Source organism: Trematomus bernacchii, unplaced genomic scaffold (assembly GCF_902827165.1).
Source record: "Trematomus bernacchii unplaced genomic scaffold, fTreBer1.1, whole genome shotgun sequence".
Taxonomy (NCBI): Eukaryota; Metazoa; Chordata; class Actinopteri; order Perciformes; family Nototheniidae; genus Trematomus; species Trematomus bernacchii.
This window is the reverse complement of record NW_022988007.1, coordinates 4,464,028-4,483,989: the sequence shown is the minus strand read 5'-3', so window position 1 is coordinate 4,483,989 and position 19,962 is coordinate 4,464,028. Positions and strand designations below refer to the sequence as shown.

The 19,962-nt window shown below is 41.6% G+C and overlaps 1 protein-coding gene across 1 annotated transcript; it reads right to left on the bottom strand.

Annotated features, from left to right (window-relative positions):
• Positions 1 to 946: 946 nt before the first annotated feature.
• zgc:171929 (uncharacterized protein LOC100124596 homolog) lies at positions 947 to 17,296 on the bottom strand. The gene is made up of 4 exons (XM_034117356.1): positions 17,197 to 17,296; positions 16,822 to 17,054; positions 15,816 to 16,005; positions 947 to 1,269 (listed from the first exon to the last, which is right to left on the bottom strand). Exons 1-4 carry the CDS (start codon positions 17,294 to 17,296, stop codon positions 947 to 949), a joined length of 846 nt encoding a protein of 281 aa, XP_033973247.1.
• Between the last annotated feature and the right edge of the window lie 2,666 nt (positions 17,297 to 19,962).

Here is a 19,962-nt window from a genome sequence, read left to right as displayed (position 1 = left end):
AAAGTATAGGGTAAGATAATCATTTTGTATCCTTTATTTTTATTTTCATAGTATATATATATATTGCAAAACAAATAACACAAAAAAAATTGGTTTTGGACTAAAAAGTTGAAAACAGACACTGATGAATATACACAACTAAAGAATAAGCCTAAAGCTGCCTTCACATGCTAGGAAATGTTTTCAATAGTCACAGCGGGATGGGGGGTGTCTGCACCCCAGCCCATCCCAGCCTTGCAGTGATGGCAGCTAGCATGTTTGGTTTATTTGGTTACCTCCTCTGCTTGAATGTGCTGCTTCTGGACATGTCAAATACAGCTGTTACCTCCTTACGGCCCGTCCACACGGCGGCGTGCGTTGAAGCTTCAGCGCTTCTGCCCATTCACTTTGAATGGGGTGACGTCACACTTTGCCGAACTGCATTGTGGGAGCGTCGCTTCGCTTTGCTCGCGTTGCTCGCTTCAAAAGTTGAGCAATGTTCAACTTTTGAAGCTTCGACGGAAGCGTCAGCCAATCAAATCATATGCCAGTACAAGCTCTAGCCAATCAAACCGCATGCTTGAGATTCATGTGATTGGTTGTTGGTCGAGCTTCAGACACGCCCGCCGGCAAGCTTCAACGCACGCCGCCGTGTGGACTCTGCGTTAGTTTCGCATGGAGTTAAGCAGCAATCAGTTTAAAATAATTTGAAATCTAAGTGAAAGGATTTGTGCCAATTCCAATGGGTGCCAAGGGCAGCAATTCCTGCCCCTTCTTACAATAGAGAAAAACAACAGCAAAGCCAGGGGCAAAGCGGTTTTAGTGCTGATCATGTAAAGGCAGCTTGAGTGAAACTCAAGTTGAATATGACCTGAAAAAAAATGTAAAACTCAAAAAATTGTATTTCAAATAATCAAGGACTTATTGAACATGTACAATACAATGACATGCAGATATAGAATCAACCCTATATATAGTATGCAGGGGTTGAGTACAACAAATAGGGGTTGAGTTTACGTTCTGCTGAAGCAAAACTGCTGTTCTCATGGGCCTGACGGCGGTAGTACCTGCGGAGGGCGGGACTGCCGGGGTGGCATTGTCTCACATGATGGAAGTACTCCTCAGGGCGGCTTGAGGTGTACCCACAATCCTCACACACAAAGATCTTGGAGCGTCTCTGGCGGTAGGCATACTGTTGTTGAACGGCGTGAATCTTCCTCATATGGGACTCCAGAGAGCAACGCTGTGTGAAGGCTTTCTCACATAGTTCACACTTGTAGGGACGGATACCTACAGCAGGGGAGACAGAGGGTTATATCTGCATTAGTGCATATTTGTGTATATGAATGTATACCTTCAGATTGGCATCAGTGTCTCATCAGTTATGTGACAAATCTTGCATGCAAATATCGGAGTCAGAAATGAAAAAGCTAACAGTGTCAACCAGGGGCGGAGGGGGGAGGATACAGTGTGAGGTGCAGACCTGGGCCATTACCTAGCCAGTGGGGAACCCAAACACACAAAACATGAACCTGCGGTTATTTTTGTTGACCTATTTTCATATATTCGTATTTACTAGGAGCTACAGTACAAAATGTTTTGGCAAGAGAGAATCATCAAAATAATAATAGTTAATTTTATTTTAGTAATAATAATAATAATAGCTTGCATTTATATAGCGCCTTTCAAGGGACCCAAGGTCGCTTTACAAGTAATAGGGCAAAACAAAAGTCAGACAGACAAAACAACAGATCGATTAGGGGCCAAAAGCCTTGGCAAACAGATGGGTCTTGAGGGCCCTTTTGAAGGCGTCGAGTGTGGGGATGTTGCGAATCTCCGCAGGGAGAGCGTTCCAGAGGGTGGGGGCTGCCACACTGTAGGCTCTGTCCCCGAAGGTTCGCAGTTTGGTGCGGGGGGTGGTGAGCAGGCCAGAGTCTGAGGACCGCAGGTTCCGGGGTGGGGCATGTGGGTGAAGGATGTCCGATAGGTACTGGGGGGCAAGGGCATGGAGGGACTTGTAGGTAAGGAGGAGTATTTTGTAAGATATACGGGACTTGACCGGCAACCAGTGTAGGTGGATGAGGGTGGGAGTGATGTGCTGCCACGGCTTTGTGTGTGTGAGTACCCTAGCAGCACAGTTTTGGACATACTGGAGCCTGTCCAGGGTTTTTTTGGGAACCCCGAACAGGACACCATTGCAGTAGTCCAAGCGGGTGGTGACAAATGCATGTACTAGGGTTTCGGCAACCGACTCCGAGAGTGACGGTCGGAGTCTGGCAATGTTCCTCAGGTGGAAAAAGGCCGATTTGGTCACAGATTTGACGTGGGAATGGAAGGAAAGGGTGGAGTCAAGGATGACACCCAGGTTGCGGGCTTCAGGAGATGGGGAGATGGAGCAGCCGTCGACCTCGAGGATGAAGTCACCAACCTTCTGGAGCAGGGCCTCGGGTGCCACAACCATGAGCTCCGTTTTATTGCTGTTCAGCTTAAGGTAGTTGGAAGACATCCATGTTTTGATGTCATGCAGGCAGTTGATGAGTAGTAGTAGTAGTAGTTGAAACAGAGGTCTAAATAGTGAAAAATCAAATGCAACTGACTGACACTCCTAAACAAATTAATGTAAAGGATTTTGTGGGCACATAGTCTAAAAGAGCAGAATTCCCACCACTGTTATGATCTGAGTTAGACTGCAGCCTAACTTATGCAGCCTTTGCATTCATGGACTGAATATCCACTAGGCATACATTACCTTAAAGCCGAAAATACAAAACTGCAATACTTTAGTAAATGTTTATACATGTATTCAAGAGTTTTGTATGAACTGAGCTGTATTATGTTATCTGTTGTGTTGATACACATGTGGTTTTGCCAGGTGATGCTTATAGCACAGGGGTACTCAAATACAAATCTTAAAGGTCCAAAAAAAATGTTTCAATAAGACAAAGGTCAGTTTATTACAGTTCAAACTTTTAAACAATTGCAACAAGATTCTTAACACGAGATTGCAAAAACAAAAATAATCTGTATGCAGCCGTTTTCATTGTTATTGTGTCTGTGCTTGATCCCTCAGAGTCGCAGTGTCAGAGCTGCACAGTTATGAATAAAGGCAGCTGCACCCTCTTTCATTCAGCATTCCCATTATTGCTTTATAAATGTCTTGCCCCCTTGTGTGTCCACTGAGGTTCGTCAGGCCCAACACATCTTCAACAAACTCCCCCTTTGCCTCATCATAAAAACTCACAAACACCAGCAACTGAGCATTGTCAGTGGTGTCAGCTAAGGAAATGCACTGCTGACAAAAGCTGATTAATCAAATCACCAGCCAGTATTTATGTTCTTCTGGTTGCTGTGGAAACTGAGAGGGGGATTTTCTTGATTTGACCTGTTATTTCCTCTTTTTGTTTGCCTTCAAACATGGTCTCCATCACTTCAGTCATGCATTCTTTTATACTTCAGTTATTATCCAGTGGAATGCCCTTACCTACTGGCCTAGTTAAATCAAAGTGGTTACTTTTGTTTGGCTGGGCAGTGTAGTTTTACACACCGTCTTATTTGACTTTCTCAGGACTTAAAACAGTTTTTTGGGGGCAGACCCCCACAAAGAAAAAAATATATTTACACACGTAAGGTCATCATCTTAACAGTTTTGTATGCTCATCCGTGAGCAGAGCATCAAGTTGACATGTCTATTACAGCTGAATGCGGCGATTACCATTTTGTTCAGCAAAACGCCTCACAAACTTATTAAGATCAACAGCTTTAGTGCGTTTTGATTCAATGCTGAGTACAGCCAGACTTGACAGTCTCTTCTCTGTCATTGTAGACCGCAAATACCTCATTCCTTCAGTACTTGGGTCAATCATATTTCCACGCTCGCGCCAGGGCCGGGGGAGGGGTTACAAGACGTGCATCTTGTGCTGCATTCACTTGCACTCGGACATTAGAGACTTTCTCTCATAAATGTCCGATGAGCCACAACTTTTCTTTCAAAACAAAGCTGCCAACTGGGGTGGCAGCTGGGGTGGCAAGGCCTATTTTTAGGGTGGCAGTCGCCACCCCATGCCACCCCGGTAGGTGAAACTAGGCTACTAGCTACAGTACAGATGCAACTAGATGAGCTGTTAACTCTCGCTCTGACTTTTTTTTTTGTAAACTCTCGCTCTGACTCAGACAGGTTGAAAGAGACGACACGACACACGCATTTTCCCCACCCGCATTCCGCGAAGACCCGCCCTACTGTGCCTCTGATTCGCAGACTGTTGGTGGGGGGGGGGGGAAAACGCTGACGGGATGCTGAATGTGATTGGACCAAAGTGTTGACAGACACACACAGTGTGGAACAGCTCGTACATGCAGAGCGCTGTTTGCAGTGGACATAGCGGAGAATTTTGACTCGTTGCGTTGTGGCGATGTCTCGCAGATAACACAGATAATACAGATAATACATATGAAAAGTATAATTTGCTCAGAGTCCAGAGACAGTTGTGGTTCGGTCCGGATCCGGACTGGAGTCCGGACTTTGAGGATGCCTGTTATAGCATCTATATTAATATAGAATCTTTTTTTATTTGTAATGATAATGAAATTTGAAGAAGCGTATTGGGGAACATTTAAAATCATTAGTGAGGGGAAGATAAAAATGATACATCTAAATTAGGCAGCACAGGACTTAAATAGTGAGATAACATCAGCCATTATTGAAGCAGCACAAGAATCTATTCCAAAAAGAAAACAGACTAAAAAGAAAAAGATTGTATTGTGGACAGAAGAATGCACAAAAGCAATTAAAAAGCTAAATAAGGCATTTCAAGTTTAAAAAAAAGTATTGAATACGGAAAATGTGATAAAGTATAAACGAGAGCTGGCACAAGTCCGGAAATTAATAAAAAAGACAGAAAGAGAGTATTGGAGAAAATATTGCAACTCAGTATAGGAGAAGTACACCTCTAGAGAGAGTATGGGGAAGAATCAAGAACATGTTGGGAATTAGAAAATAATTAAGTTATCCGGTAATGAAAAATGATAGGCCTGTAAGTGGCGCTGTAGTCTGCCACAAAAGCAGCGAAGAAGACTTCCCGCGCATATGGTAACCATGGTTACCCTTCTGTTTATTCTCTGCTGTGGCTTTTTTTCTCCCTCCCCGAGGCAAGCATTTGCTCCGGCTGCTTTAATTCAATGCAATCCCTCCCCGTCGAGGCAAGCACTGTAATTCTCTCCGGTTAGTCCACCAGCAGATGACAAACACCCACCTCTCCGCCTCTTCCAAGGAACGAGGGGACCGTGCGGCAGAGTTTCAGTTTCAGTTTCTTTCGCCTGTCAAGATGTCCGTTAAAGTTTAAATCTTCCGGACAAAATTAGAAAAGTGCCGGTCAAAGGTCTTCTTTGTTATTTATTGAGCTTTAAAACAAATGAATAACGACTCTATAGGCCTATAATAATCTAATAAAACCATAGACTGTATATATAAATAAAACACGGAGGACGGAGATCTTTTTTTCTCCCCCTCTTGACTTGATCAGAGCACGGCTCACCTCTCCTGCAGGGGGGCGTGGTCTCACAGAATCAGCCCCGTAGACAGCAAACAGCACATAGAGCGAAATGAGGCATGGCTAAAATGCATGATCTGTTTGGTATTTTGAAAACAGAAACGTATACATATACCTTATATAGGTATGGCCCTACAATATATAATTTAAATATAGCATGATAGGTCCACTTTAACTAAACTAGAAAATTCAGAGAAAAACATCAGATGTTTAAGGGGCAGAGAGTGGGGGGCAAATAGGGCCGCTCTAAAAACAATATATATTGGGTTAATTAGATCAGTGATTGACTATGGATGCATCGTCTATGAGTCGGCATCAAAAACATTATTAAGAAAATTGGATATTATACAGTTTCAAGCATTGAGATTATGTTGCGGAGCCATTAAAACCACTCCAGTTACAGCGTTACAGGTTGAAATGGGGGAAATGCCTCTTGAAAAAAGAAGGATGCAAATAGCAATAACTTACTGGGCAAATATAAAAGGACATAATAATAATCATCCAGTGCATAACGTACTAAAGTTAGTTTTGTTTATGTATTATGTCTGTCATTCCAAGTCTAGTCAGGTTATCATGTTATTTCACGTCATGTCTGTTATTTATGTCATTTATCTCTGGTCAAATCCCCGTGTTTCATGTCATGTCTCGTTTTACATTTCCTGTTTTATTTTTTACTTACCTCTTGTGGTAACGATGACGATGGCAGGAAAACACACAAAAGGAGGAAGTTTCAGGCCCTGTTACTTCCTCCCTTTGTGTGTTTTCCCGCCATCGTCAGCGTCTGCCCCGCCCCTGATTGTTTCCACCTGTTCCCACTCACCTCATGTTTAAATAGTCCCCTGTCCTGTGTCAGTTTGTCTTGTTTGTTTCCATTGATGGTCGTGCCGGGCTTCAACAAAGAAAAGATCATTTCCAGTCTAGTCAGGTTTTGTTATTTTTGTAAACTTAAAGGTCCCATGTCATGCTTTTCCGGTTATTACCCGTCCCCTTGTGTGTTATGAAGGTTTTTATGCATGTAAACGGTCTGCAGAGTCAAAAACCCTGAAAGTACACCCTGTAGCGAGTAAAACTCTAACACTAAAATACCTCCCCAAAACGCCTCGTTGGAGATTTCTCATTTTCCAATGTTTTCTTCCTGGGTATCGCTACGTAGGGATACCCAGTAGCCACGCCCAGAGCTATGGCCGCACCCTCTGCCAGCCTTTCACGAAACAAAGCTTCCCAAAACCTTTCAGCGATTCATGCCGGATATGTACAGCGTAGGGCACTGAAGAACGATGCTGTTCCTACTTTGTTTGGACCAGCGGGAGATTCGGGTACACAACCTGTAAGTATTCATTGTTGTTTGTGTATTTATGATGTTTAAAACAAACAAGGTATCCACCACGACTGTTTAAATGGGTAAACGTTCGGACTACTACGTTGGGATCGCAGAGAAATGCTCTCCGCAGACCCATGCTCACAGCGTTAAACCTTTTTCTTACTCAATATCAAGCCACACTTCGGCTGTGAGTGTTTGTGTGTGCTCAGGATGAGTTTCGCTTGTTCTAGCTGTATCGCCAAGCCTGTCTGCTCCTGCAGCAGCCCGCAGCAGTGTGTGTGTCTGTGTGTGTGCGAGCAGCAACGAGCCTGTCAGCTTCTCGACCAATCAGAGCACACTGGGCTCACAGGGAGGGGGGGCAGGAGCTCGAACAAGCCGTTTAGGACAGAGAGTGAATACCGGTGAATACACATACTTTACAGAGATGCTGTACTCACCAATGTGAGTTTGGAAAATTGCACAGTATAAATCTATTTTAGTATACCTCAACAATGGAATTATGATCAGTAGAAATGGCCATGACATGGGACATTTAAGTTAATCTTAAATTCTCTTTTTGTTACGCTTATTTTTTCCTCCTTGTGAGCGCTTTTTGTTAAATCCAGTACCTACTCTGTTAACCTGTTAAGCCCGAGAGACCCCGGTACCGGGGCACTGCCGCAACATCTTGCAGGAAACAGTGTCTGAGGGCATGTTCATTTAATAAACTATGAATGTTTTATATCCATGTAACGGGAAGAAACTCTTCTAACTGATCGTTTTTTTTTTTTTTTTTCAAAAGAAAACCCACAATGCTAACGCTGAGCCTCTGAATTAGCAACGAGCGAAAAATGCTAACAGATTACTGCACTGAAAATCACTCACAAAACCTTATTATTTATCTTTTCTCCACATCCATGACATCGATTCACATCGTGAGGTGACACAGAATCGAAGGGTACCCTCATTATCACTGAATTATACGAATTCGCAACGTTATAAACAAAAACAGACATCAAAACAGGTGGCGCTAGGTAGCTAAAAATGCTAACATGCTTACCTTGGCTCTGTAGTCTCTCCAAAGTGGTCTTCAATGGCATTAAAATGATAAAAACGCTGCTGAAGTTAATCCATAGGTTAATCCAATGTGTCTGTGTCCCTTTGAAATGATTTCTGATAATCCATGAGCATTGAGACTGCTTTTCCGTTTCTAGATATCAGAGCTAGAGATAGTTTCACTCTAATGCAAAATTACATGCGCAAAGCCCCCACCTTTTTCTTTCACAATGAGTGTGTGTGGGGGACTCTCCCTTCGATTCTATTGGCTCTAACGGTCAGAAAGAGGTGTCAACCATCAAAATCGAGCAAGGGAAGCCAGAGATATGGAAAATCCACCCAAATGACCCCAGAAGTGGTTTCTTTTTGCTAAATCTCTCTAAAAAGGTCAAATGTCACTTGTTTTGCATGAATCTTGATACAGGGTACTTATTATATGTTGTACTTTGGATTCCTAAAGCTTTTAGTCTACCATACCATCATCCAAGGGTAGTTTTCACTATAAGTAAAAAAGAATTTTTGGACGGACACTATAATTTACAGTTTTTTACTATGTAAAATCTGAATTTTCTTTAAAATAAAAAACATCTATATTGATTCTGACTTTTCTACCTCCAGCTCACAGGTTTATCATTACTTTGAGAAAAAAGATTATTAATTTAACCCTTTTAGAAGGGAAGATATGGTCATTTGTTCTGGGAATGTCATTTTCGAGCCTGAGACCTGAAAAACAGGCTCAGGGCTTAACAAGTTAAAGCAACCCACTTGAAATACATAAAACACAACTATATTCATAATAAAGCAGTTATGAAGAGTGGAGTTTTGATATGTGATTTGAACATGGTGAGATGGGAGCAATCATGTATTTTGGTGGGTTAGTTCCACATTATATATAATATATTAGATACATAGCTGAGGTTATTCCACCTTATGAATCTTATTAATGCCATTTTAAACATCTATTATATAGTCAAAATGAAATGGGATTAGCCATATGAACTACAGTTAGCATACTAACTTGACTAGTTTTCTGTAGCCAATATTAACAATAAAGTACAGGGCTTAAGCTATCTTTTTCTTACCTGGAAATGGTCTTCTCTAAGCCTGAAGTACAGGACTCGCCTGTAGCTTGTTCTTGGAACCACATGTTCCAAGAACATAATGATTAGCAGCACAATTATTTCGTTCGCAAGATCCTTCTCCATCTTTACGTCTTCAAAAGAACTTCAAAATAATTCTGTCTTCAAAAGAACTGGTTGCACCTTTGGTGACTAAAGTAATGCGTAATGACTAAGATTACTGACTCTTGACTTACCTGAAATGTTATTTTTAGTCTTTTTAAATATGAAGTCCCTCAGATCGCGTTGTCCTCCTGGTCGCTTGGCCATTGTGATGACCGTTACCTGCGCAAGTGCTGCTATGCAGCTTCTGGCATCAATCAAACAGGCGCATCACCGCGCTCTGGTGCCCTCTAGGGCAGTGGTTCTCAACTGGTCAGGCCTCGGGACCCACTTTTTCCTTTGTCAATAACTCGCGACCCAAAATTTGAACCACTCAAATCTATTCAACAAAGAATCGTGCTGTAATATATACGCTTTTCAGCATAAGTGGATAATTAAAGTGGAGTACAGTGCATATATCCCTCATATCCCTTCACAGAACTAAAGTATGCTTTTACATTTTTTTTAATGAGATGATGGAATCAAAGCTCAACTGTCTAACATAAAAAGGCACACACGCTGAAAACCCAACCCCAGATGGGGGGTCTGGGGGAATTCTCCCCCAGGAGATTTTTAGAAATACTAACATATAAACTACGGATTCTGGTACAAACTGAGAAGAAAATAAATATATCTATTACTACCCGACATATTAATAATATTTTATGCCATTGTTTCTTTTTCACTTTGTTCTGACAGCTGAACTTGTCTGTGTGAATTACTTTAAATTGTGGGTAGGGTAGATAGCCCCCATTGTTCTGTGACCTGTCAATCATCAAACCGTGGGTCATATTTCATTATGTGTTCATTTTTATCTGAAGTTGTACCCATGACTACCCTATAAAGCAGGGGTCACCAACCTTTTTTAGGGTGAGGGCTACTTTCAAAAACTAAAACAAGTCGGGGGCTACTTTTACTCCTCTTTTTTTTGTTTTTTGCAGTGTATATATTTAGCACATTTTAACATTATGATATGCTTACCTTTAACCTTTGTGTGCTTTTTGGGTCTGTGGGACCCGTTTTCAGTGTTTACTAAAAGAACAGTATTCAATTTAATTATTTTAACCTGCTTTATTTGGGGGTGGACCTCACCTCCTCTAGGGGGGTCCTCACCTCCTCTAGGGGGGTCCTCACCTCCTCTAGGGGCATGCACCCCCGGGAAGATTATTTTTACTGCAGAACACCGGGGCTTTGGGAACCCTCAAAATTACTTAAAATGATTTAATTCCCATTTAACCTGTTAACCTGTTAAGCACCAAGCCTGTTTTTCATGTTTCAGGCTCGAAAATGACATGCCCAAAACAAATGACTACAACTTAACTTCTAAAAGGGTTATATGAATAATTTCTTTTATCAAAGCAAGGTTACATCTGTGAGTTGGATGTAGAAGTGTCAGAATCAATATAGATGTTTTTTATTTTAAAGAAAATTCAGATTTTACATAGTAAAAAACTGTAAATTATAGTGTCTGTCCAAAAATAATTTTTTACAGATAGTGAAAACTACCCTTGGATGATGGGTTAGTAGACTAAAAGCTTTAGGAATCCAAAGTACAACATATAATAAGTACCCTGTAGCAAGATTGATGCAAAACAAGTGACATTTGACCTTTTTAGAGAGGTTTAGCCAAAACCACCCCACCTCTGAGGTGATTTGGGTGAAAATGTTTTTTTTTCCATATCTCTGGCCCCCCTTGGTCGATTTGGATGGTTGACACCTCTTTCTGACCGTTAGAGCCAATAGAATCGAAGGGGGAGGCCCCCACACACACACGTTGTGAAGAGAAAAGGTGGGGGCTGTGCGCATGTAAATGTGCAGCAGAGTGGACCTATCTCTAGCTCTGGCATTTGGAAACGAAAAAGCAGTTTTATTGCTTATGGATTATCAGAAATAATTTCAAAGAGGGCACAGATACATTTGATTAACCTATGGATTAACTGCAGCATCGTTTTTTTATCGTTTTAATGCCATTGAAGACCAGTTTTGACCAAGGTAAGCCATGTTAGCGTTTCTAGCTACGTAGCTCCACATGTTATGACGTACGCTTTCGTTTATAGCGTCGCAAATGTTTATCACTGAGTGTTGAGGTGGGCACCAAACGATTCCGTGTCTCCAGGAGACCCAAAACGAATGGTTGGCTGTGCATCTAGGATAAGTAATAAGGGAGTTATTGTGAGTTTAAGTGCCGTTTTAGGTTACATTTTTTCGCTCGTGGCTAATTCAGAGGCTGAGTGTTAGCATTGTGTTTTTTTTTAGAAAAAAATAATTAAAAAGATCAGTTAGCTGAGTTTATTCCCGTTACATGGATATAAAACATTCATAGTTTATTAAATATTAAGATTCCTTAGACGTTGTTTCCTGCAAATGACGCGTTTATCCGCCCGGTACCGGGGGGGCCGTACGTAACAGGTTAAGGGGCTTTTTTCTCCCGTTTTTTTCTCACAAAACTCTTAAAATGTAATAAACTATTCATGTGTCCTACTCATTTAACGGGAAGAAACGCAGCTAACTGATGATAGCCATGTTTACCGAAACAAAACACAAGTCTCACAAGAAGCGTCTAAATGAGCCCTGAGCGAAAAAATGCTAACCTCTGTTCCTTACTTCTTACTTGCTACCCCCTATACCTCAACCTATCCTAAGGGAGTGCATGTACGTAGACACGTTAGTTTAGCTGCTATAGGCTTAGACTGTCGGGAGACACCTTACTTCTTCCTTCTGTCTGTCTGTACCTGTGTACTCTCATGTTCCGAATAACCCAGCTTCCCCCAAATTTCTTTTTGGTGTCTATATCTACGCCGGGATCCTGAGTCGTGGCTGATCCTGTTGCTGTGGTCCTGTGTCCTGGATCCTCTATCCTGAGTTCTGGATTTGAGTCCTGGACTTCGAGTCGTGGCTGAACCTTTCTCTGCGGTCCTGCCTGACTCTCATCATACTACTTCCCTGATGTCCCACAGGATTGTTGACATCCTTGTGGATTCATCTTCTTATTATAGACACATGCATTTCCAAACATTTGGTCTACCTACGCTGTAAAATGTATTATCTCTTCGATTTACACACGGCATCTATTGCACGTCTGTCCGTCCTGGGAGAGGGATCCCTCCTCTGTTGCTCTCCCTGAGGTTTCTCCCATGTTTCCCTTTAAACTGTGGGTTTTTCTCTGGAAGTTTTTCCTCATACGATGTGAGGGTCTAAGGACAGAGGGTGTCGTATTGTCATACTGATATTCTGTACAAACTGTGAAGTCCACTGAGACAAATGTAACATTTGTGATATTGGGCTATATAAATAAACATTGATTGATTGATTGAGTACTTGAATAACTGTACTTAGTTACTTCCCACATCTGAAATCAGATATGATTTCAAGTCATGTGATAATTTCTTAGTATTTGATCCTTCAACTTGGCCTCAGGAAATGCAAGGACTTCACATTTTTGGCAACACGTTTTGGAGAAAGCAAATTGGAGGCTTAAACAGGGACAGGGAGGTGCATCTGCAGCATCTTCATAATCTACCATGCAAGAAGAGGAACTAGAGGACAGTGAAGGAGACACTGAGGAGGACAGTGAGGAAGACTGCACTTATTAACACCACGCTTTGTGTAACGGTGAGTACCAAACGCCGTCTCCTGGTACTCATCTGAGTAATTCACTAAAAAAGTTATGTGCACCCCTGCCTATTATGCTATTTTTAGGCATATTATGGGTCTCAGATATATACAAATATATAAAAAAACATGTCTATGATGTGTTTTGCTCAAAATACCAAACAGATCATGCATTTTAGACATCCCTCATATCCCTCTATTTCAGGCCTGGTTCGGGGTCCTTAGCTTGAAAAAATAAAAAAGAGGAGGGGGAGCTAATGCCTGCTCAGAATTATACCGGAGATTAAGCTAAATGCTGCTGTGATTAAATGCCATATCATGTTCCAAACCACATCAAGGATTATTTCTGAAACAGCTCAAATGCTTTTTCTCTTGAGGGTTTACTACAAGGTGAGTTCCTTTTTTTTCATTTCCTGTTTTTTACACATACTCTCTCCAGTACAGCTTAGCTCTGAGCGTTAGCGATGCTAGCTAATGTAAACAAAGACCATATTACGTCCAAAACACGTCGGGAGTTGTTTCTTATAGCAACTTGCTGATAGTGCCGTGGGTCCACATTTCCGATATTACGTCATATCGGAAGCAAATCTGGATCAGTTCCGTTGTACCCACGTTTTTAGAGATTTTGGCACGGAGGAAAAGAGAGAGGGTTTTGTTTTCAGACACTTTGTGAGTTCCCTGACACACCGCTCAGTTTAAAAGTGTATGAGTGTGTGAATAAAACGGGGACAGCTGGCTGCTGTCAGACGATCAGCTGTGCCGGCGTCATCACAAACGGATGTCGCTTAACGTGACGCTCCGAGGAAAGTACGTTCCATTGCTCTTAAAACACATTTCCTTGCTTCTTCTCCCTTGTTGTGAGCTACGTCTCACCTCTCTTAACTTGCATCCCTGCGTCCCTCACTTTCGGTATTTACCGTCTCCATGCATGGGTGGGAGGGGCTAAGACGCAAGGGGCTAAGACGCAATGGGCTAAGACGCAAGGAAACCACGAGAAGGGAGAGGAAGCAAGGAATTGAGTTTTAAGACGTCCTTTCCTCGGAGCGTCACGTTAAGCGACGTCCGTTTGTGATGACGCCGGCACAGCTGATCGTCTGACAGCAGCCAGCTCTGTCCGCCCTCCTCCACCTCCTGTAAATAAAATAAGAACTAATTTTCAAAAACAGAAGCCATTCTTAAAATGTATAAAGAAACAATAGTTTAATATTTCTCTGAGTGTAGAATAGAAAGAAAATAAGTGAGATTTGTATCATCTGTTGTAGACCCAAATCAATTAAATTAAATAAGAACTAATTTTCAAAAAAAGAAGCCATTCTTAAAATGTATAAACAAACAATAGTTTAATATTTCTTTGAGTGCACAATAGAAAAAAAGTGAGAGAAGAGAAAGCGTAACAGAAATATTGTGGGTTACATAAATGTGAACAGATGTTGCACTATAGTAACAGTAGGCATAAAAATAACATTAAGTAACTTTTAAACTGAGGGAAATCACCTAATTCTTGTCTCAGCTTTGACTGAATGGAAATGAAAGTAAATACAAATTTACTTTTACTTAAAGCGACGACCGAGGAGCAAGGAAATGACAAATAAGAGACTTGAGATAGACCCTTAAGCGATTGGGACGTCCTTCAACATGCCGTGTTCCGAGTCAAGTCATGGAGGAGAGAGGAGTCAAGCAGGGAGATTGGGATGTTACGTTACGTCACTATACCCAAATACGTCACTATACCCAAGAAGAAAAAAATGGAAAAAGAAATCTCCAACGAGGCGTTCTGGGGCAGCATAAACAGGTATTTTCTGTGTTAGAGTTTTACTCGCTACAGGGTGTACTTTGAGGGTTTGTGACTCTGCAGACCGTTTACATGCATAAAAAGCTACATAACACACAAGGGGACGGGTAATAACTAGAAAAGCATGACAAGCATTTAAATACTGTACAAAAGTGATAACTGCCAACCTCATCTATACAATCATTTCTGTAATTATTATTTGATTACACAATTGTTGGGCTTTTGTTTTCCTTTAATCCAAAGGTGGTGCTGCTAGATTTGACTTAATGAAGATTAAGTCATGCTTAAAAATACTAACGGTACGTCTACACAGCAGCGTTAAAAAAATCTTGAAACGCTTCTGCCCATTCACTTTGAATGGGGTGACGTCACTTTCCCTCACTTTTCGCCGAAATGGATTGTGGGCAGGCGAGCGGAGATTTTCAGGATTTTGAGGATTCAAAGTTGAACAATGTTCAACTTTTGAGGCTGAGGTGGAAGCGTCAGCCAATCAAATCCAGTGTACGCAAATCTGACAGTTCAAGCTCTAGCCAATCAAACGGCGTGTATGCTGGGAGAGACATACCGCAGGTCATTTCCTCATATTCCAAAAAATGGAGGAGAAATTAGCGGTAGCGAATCAATCACCCGGTGCTTTATGACCAGACCTACCGGGATATAAACCGGAGGAGCCAGGCATGGAGGGAGGTGGCAGAGACAGTGGTATGTTTTCGCCTGTTTTGGGGAGTTTATATCCAGTTTACTTCGGGCTTTTTTGCTTCGTATGTCGCGGGCGGGAGATTCATGTGATTGGTTGCTCGCAAAAAATCCTCAAGCTTCAGATACGCCCACCTCCAAGATTTTTTTAACGCTGCTGTGTAGACGTACCGTAATAGTAAAATATAATAATTTTGAATGACTTTGGATGTCCTTCTGATCTTCCTGTTCTTTTTTAAGCTGATGCAACTACTAAAATATATTACCAGCTATTATAAACCCCTTTTTATGATTTGATGAATACTTATAATTGTACTAATAATAATTATAGTTAATATATGGTAATAACCAGACTTCCTCATACCAGAACCACGTCATTATTTCAAGCAGCATAACAATTAAACAGAGAAATAAAGGTAATTAAATTATACTTAAAGCCTAAATATTTAGTCTTAATTTGTAGTTTTTAAACATTTATTTGTTTTTCAGATAAATAATGTGAAAAAGTGACACAAAAAGCCGCATTAAAAAAAGTGTGTGTGTGTGTGTGTGTGTGTGTGTGTGTGTGTGTGTGTGTGTGTGTGTGTGTGTGTGTGTGTGTGTGTCCGACCGACCTGTGTGTGTTCGCATATGCCTCTTGAGGTCGAAAGTATCATTGAATCCTTTTCCACAGAATCTACATGGATGTCTCTTCACCAGGCTGTGGCACTTCAGGTGACGGGTCAACATGCGCTGCAGGGGGAATATCTTGTGGCACACTGAGCACATAAAATCTCCTGAGCCAGGGGAAGCACGGGGACGGGGCTGGTGGACAGAGAAAAAACTATTTATAATATAAACAGTTATCAATTCACAGTATGTCCAAAAACCGGTTCTGGAACAGTTTTGGTGGGAAAGGAGTAACAGACGGATAAGGATGGCCCCTCTTGATTTTCTGCTCAATCTCACCACTATCCTGTCAATCAGTTCTACCTTTTGCATCCTCCTAGGTAGCACAGACGTCATATCATGTAAACTAGCTGGACTTCACACTCCCAATCAGAATTAAATATTACAGAGGTTTTTTTTAACACAAGTTCACCTTCTGCGCACAAAACCCTCCAACCAACTGCTCCCTGGCGCTGAACAAACTGGCAGCAAAATGCATGTGTTTGTATATGTATTCAGACCTAATGTGTCCTGTGGGTCCTGTGCTGTGCATGTGTGTAATACAGCTGACTGAACACCTGAATTTCCCCTTGGGGATAAATTAGAAGTTCATCTTCTTACATACTATGGATTCCTCTGAAGGGCTCTCCCTGCTTGTTGTGATTTATGTTCGGTACTTTATCTTACTAGAATCTGTAAATGGTACCATAACATATCATACTAAATAAACTGCTGCCACCATGGATTTCCTCTACAAGTTTGCCACTCCAGTCAATTTCCTCTCGTCAGTCCTGATCGGGTCTTTCCAGGCTGTCAGCTTACCTATTCACAGCAGTCATTAACTAAGTTATCCATGGCAGTACACAAAAGCGCCAAAATTAGGGCCACCCTTCTTATATGAAAGACCAGCTGTGGAAAGCTTGTTGTGTAATGTGAGTGAAACTTTACTTGAGAATAAAATTCTGACCTTACCTTTGCTCTGCTGACCAGTGTCAGCGTACTGGGATGGTAGAAGGAGCCTTGTAGCATAAGTGTGGACAAATCATGCCTGCTGTCAGCCCCTGGTGCTCCTGATCCTGCTAAAGGTACTGACTCTCTAATTTCAGCTGCTGTCCCATATCCTGTGGGGGCTACTGACTGATGCACAGCTGCATGCTGTTCGGTGTCAGGACTGCACGATATCTGCTCCATAGCAATTTTACTCACTTTAAAAGGGATACAAACATTTTTTAGCTATACAAGTACATTAACAAGGTCAAAAGACTAACTTCAGAAAAATGTATATATATACAGTACATGTCACTGCTTAGAGCACAAACTATATTTTACGGAACTTTGAATTCTTACCTACTGTATTCTCTTGTTTCCACTCAAGCTGTTCTGGCTCTTTCCATTGCCAGGCTCCAAATGCCCCGCGTTTCTTTTTTACAAGGAAAGACCTCGGCATCCTTTGAATTCTCTTTCTTGTCCCTTATCTTAGTCCTATTTCTCTTTTACTTCTGATGATCTGTTTCTTAAATCTAGATTCAGCCTCTGATTCTTTAATCAGCACTGCTTGTAGATTTATGGACCAACCTCCACTTACCTCCAGTCCTTACATTCAAACTTTATCAATTGAAATCCTGCAGGTACAGAATCCCAGCAAAATCACAGTGCTCATTTCCATAACATCGTATCAGAAGAGTGGTGAAGGTTAGGAGCACTGTTGAGTGGGGGAGGGAGGTAGCAGGCTTTTTGTTTTGACTGGAGTACACCTGTGTTGACTGTGAGCATGCGCCACTTTAACTTGTCCCCCACTGGTTTTGCATGTCAGGCAGTGAGAATCCGGGGCGCTTCGCATTCAAGTGGCCCTTGGAATGCAAATTCTTGACCTGGACCAAGCCCTGGTCCCAGACAAAGGGCACGGTCTGAGTAACAGGAACAAGTACAGAGGAGCCACAGCTTTAACTGCTAGTTAAATAAGCCCTTTCTCTCCCTTTTTTTAAGCTCCAGTTGCAATTGTTTGGTGGGATTACAGAGTTTCTCAATGCACACAAAGGCCATTCAAACACATATTCACTAACTTGCCGACCGTTGACTGTGTTCATAACATGATTGCACATTCATGATGGTACTCTGGGGGTAAGCAGCAGCCCCTGCTATAAAAGAACACTAAAACATAACAAAAACTGTCATATCTCAGGCTTGTTTAGCAACATGTTACTTAAGAAATAGTAAACTGCACAACATGTTCTAATTATGACTAAATGAACAGCGTCATCTAATTTCACTGGACTCTGCATGGCAAATACAAATTCAGCTCGAGACTAAACCCCATCATGCAAATAACAATAGAGGACACTCCAAGAACATCAGGAGGATCATATGGTACAAACTATACATATAAGGTGTGAAAAGCTGTCACTGCAACTATGAATTATAAAGGCCCAGCCATGAAATGTTAATATGTGTCAAAACATATTAAATCATAACACATCTTTGCTTAAAACTAATTAATGTTTAAAAAACTATAACATTATTTTTCCAATCCAGACAAGCCTTATTTTTCCAACAACTTTGTTTACAATGTTACATGAACCAATTCCATTACATTTTTTTTTTATTATAAGTATTGCCTTCCACCACATTCAAAAAAAAAGTTTACTAATCATTTATATGATTTTGCTATTATAAAATATACATTTTTAAGAAAGAAAACGTGTTTTTATTAATAACACAAGGGAAATTGTATTTTTTTCCTCGGTTGTTATTATTTTTGAGCACTCAAATCTGGAAAGGGTGTCTCTCATCTTCTGCAACATAAGATCACTGGCTAATAAAAGGAACAAGCTAACGGTGTTAGCAAAGATTCAGCAGGAAAATCTGGAGGGAAGTTTAATGTGCTCTACTGAAACATTTCCATCAAAACTGCGGACTGTTTGGGCTGACAGAGCTTCATCATGAGCCTGAGTCTTCATCATGAGCCTGAGTCCTTATCATGAGTTACGTTCCCTCCAAATCTAGGGGTACCAAGGGAAGTAACAAAACACAACGTTGACCAGGCACGAGAAAAAAGAGAGGAAACCGTTCTCTGGAGTCACGAACAGGCCTTTTAATAGTAAAAAAAAAGAACACGGGCTACTCACCAGCTAACTTGCACATTTAAGCTAGTGTCCCATATCCAGGAGCACATCTCTTATTGACCTACAGAACACAGGTTGTACGCATGCAGCCAGAGGAGGAAAATGGGGAATCACTGCAGTCTTCCTCCGGTCCTATATGGAGGCCCTGATTGGGAATTTGGAGCACACACACACACACACACACACACAAACACTACGGCACGTAACAATGAGCCTGAGTCTTCATCATGTCTTCACCATGAGTCTGAGTTTTCATCGTGTCTTCATCATAAGCCTGAGTCTTCATAGTGTCTTCACCAGAGATGGGGTCGTTACTAAAAAAAAGTAATATATTACATATTACATATTACTTTAAAAAAAAAGTAATATATTACACTACTTCGTTATTCTCTACATAAAGTAACTCGTTACTTTACTCGTTACTTTACTCACAGGGCCGGCCAGCCCCTCCCTGCAGGCAGATCACGCAGACTGCTAAAGTTTCAAATGTTCTCTTTAGTTCAGTTTCCATTGTCGCATAAGACTGATCCAGATAGCTCTGACTATGGCTGTCCTCTGTCTCCTGCTATCTGTATTTTGCGCAGTATATCTCTGAACGATGCGATGGTGATTCCACTGCAAATGGGCAACATTACCTCTACTATGAAGGATGCTACAAGCCTGTCCATCTCTGCTTTGGTTACCGGTCCTCCAAATTCTTGCGGCGGCGCACTCACAACATCCTCACTCTGGGTTCGGGGGTCCTTAGCTATTAGCTTCACCTTAGCATGTGTTCTTTGCAGGTGTTTGTTGAGGTTTGACATGGTGTTTACAGCAGTGGATAACAGCTTCTGGCCTGGACACAGTTTGCACCTCACCGTCACATTCTTGTCTATTCTTCGGACGAACTCAAAATAATGGGCATACCTCCACCCCTCGAAAGTTATCGCTGACTCAGCCATGTTTATGCAGCACTGCACGTGGAGATGTGGACGTGCAAGTCGCGCAGATT

Coding starts and splice junctions, on each gene's coding strand:
- zgc:171929 (XM_034117356.1), bottom strand. CDS start 17,296: ATGCCGAGGTCTTTCCTTGTAAAAAAGAAACGCGGGGCATTTGGAGCC. Junction 16,006..16,821: donor CACTGGTCAGCAGAGCAAAG/GTAAGGTCAGAA, acceptor TCTGTCCACCAG/CCCCGTCCCCGTGCTTCCCC. Junction 1,270..15,815: donor GCATATGCGAACACACACAG/GTCGGTCGGACA, acceptor CCCCTGCTGTAG/GTATCCGTCCCTACAAGTGT.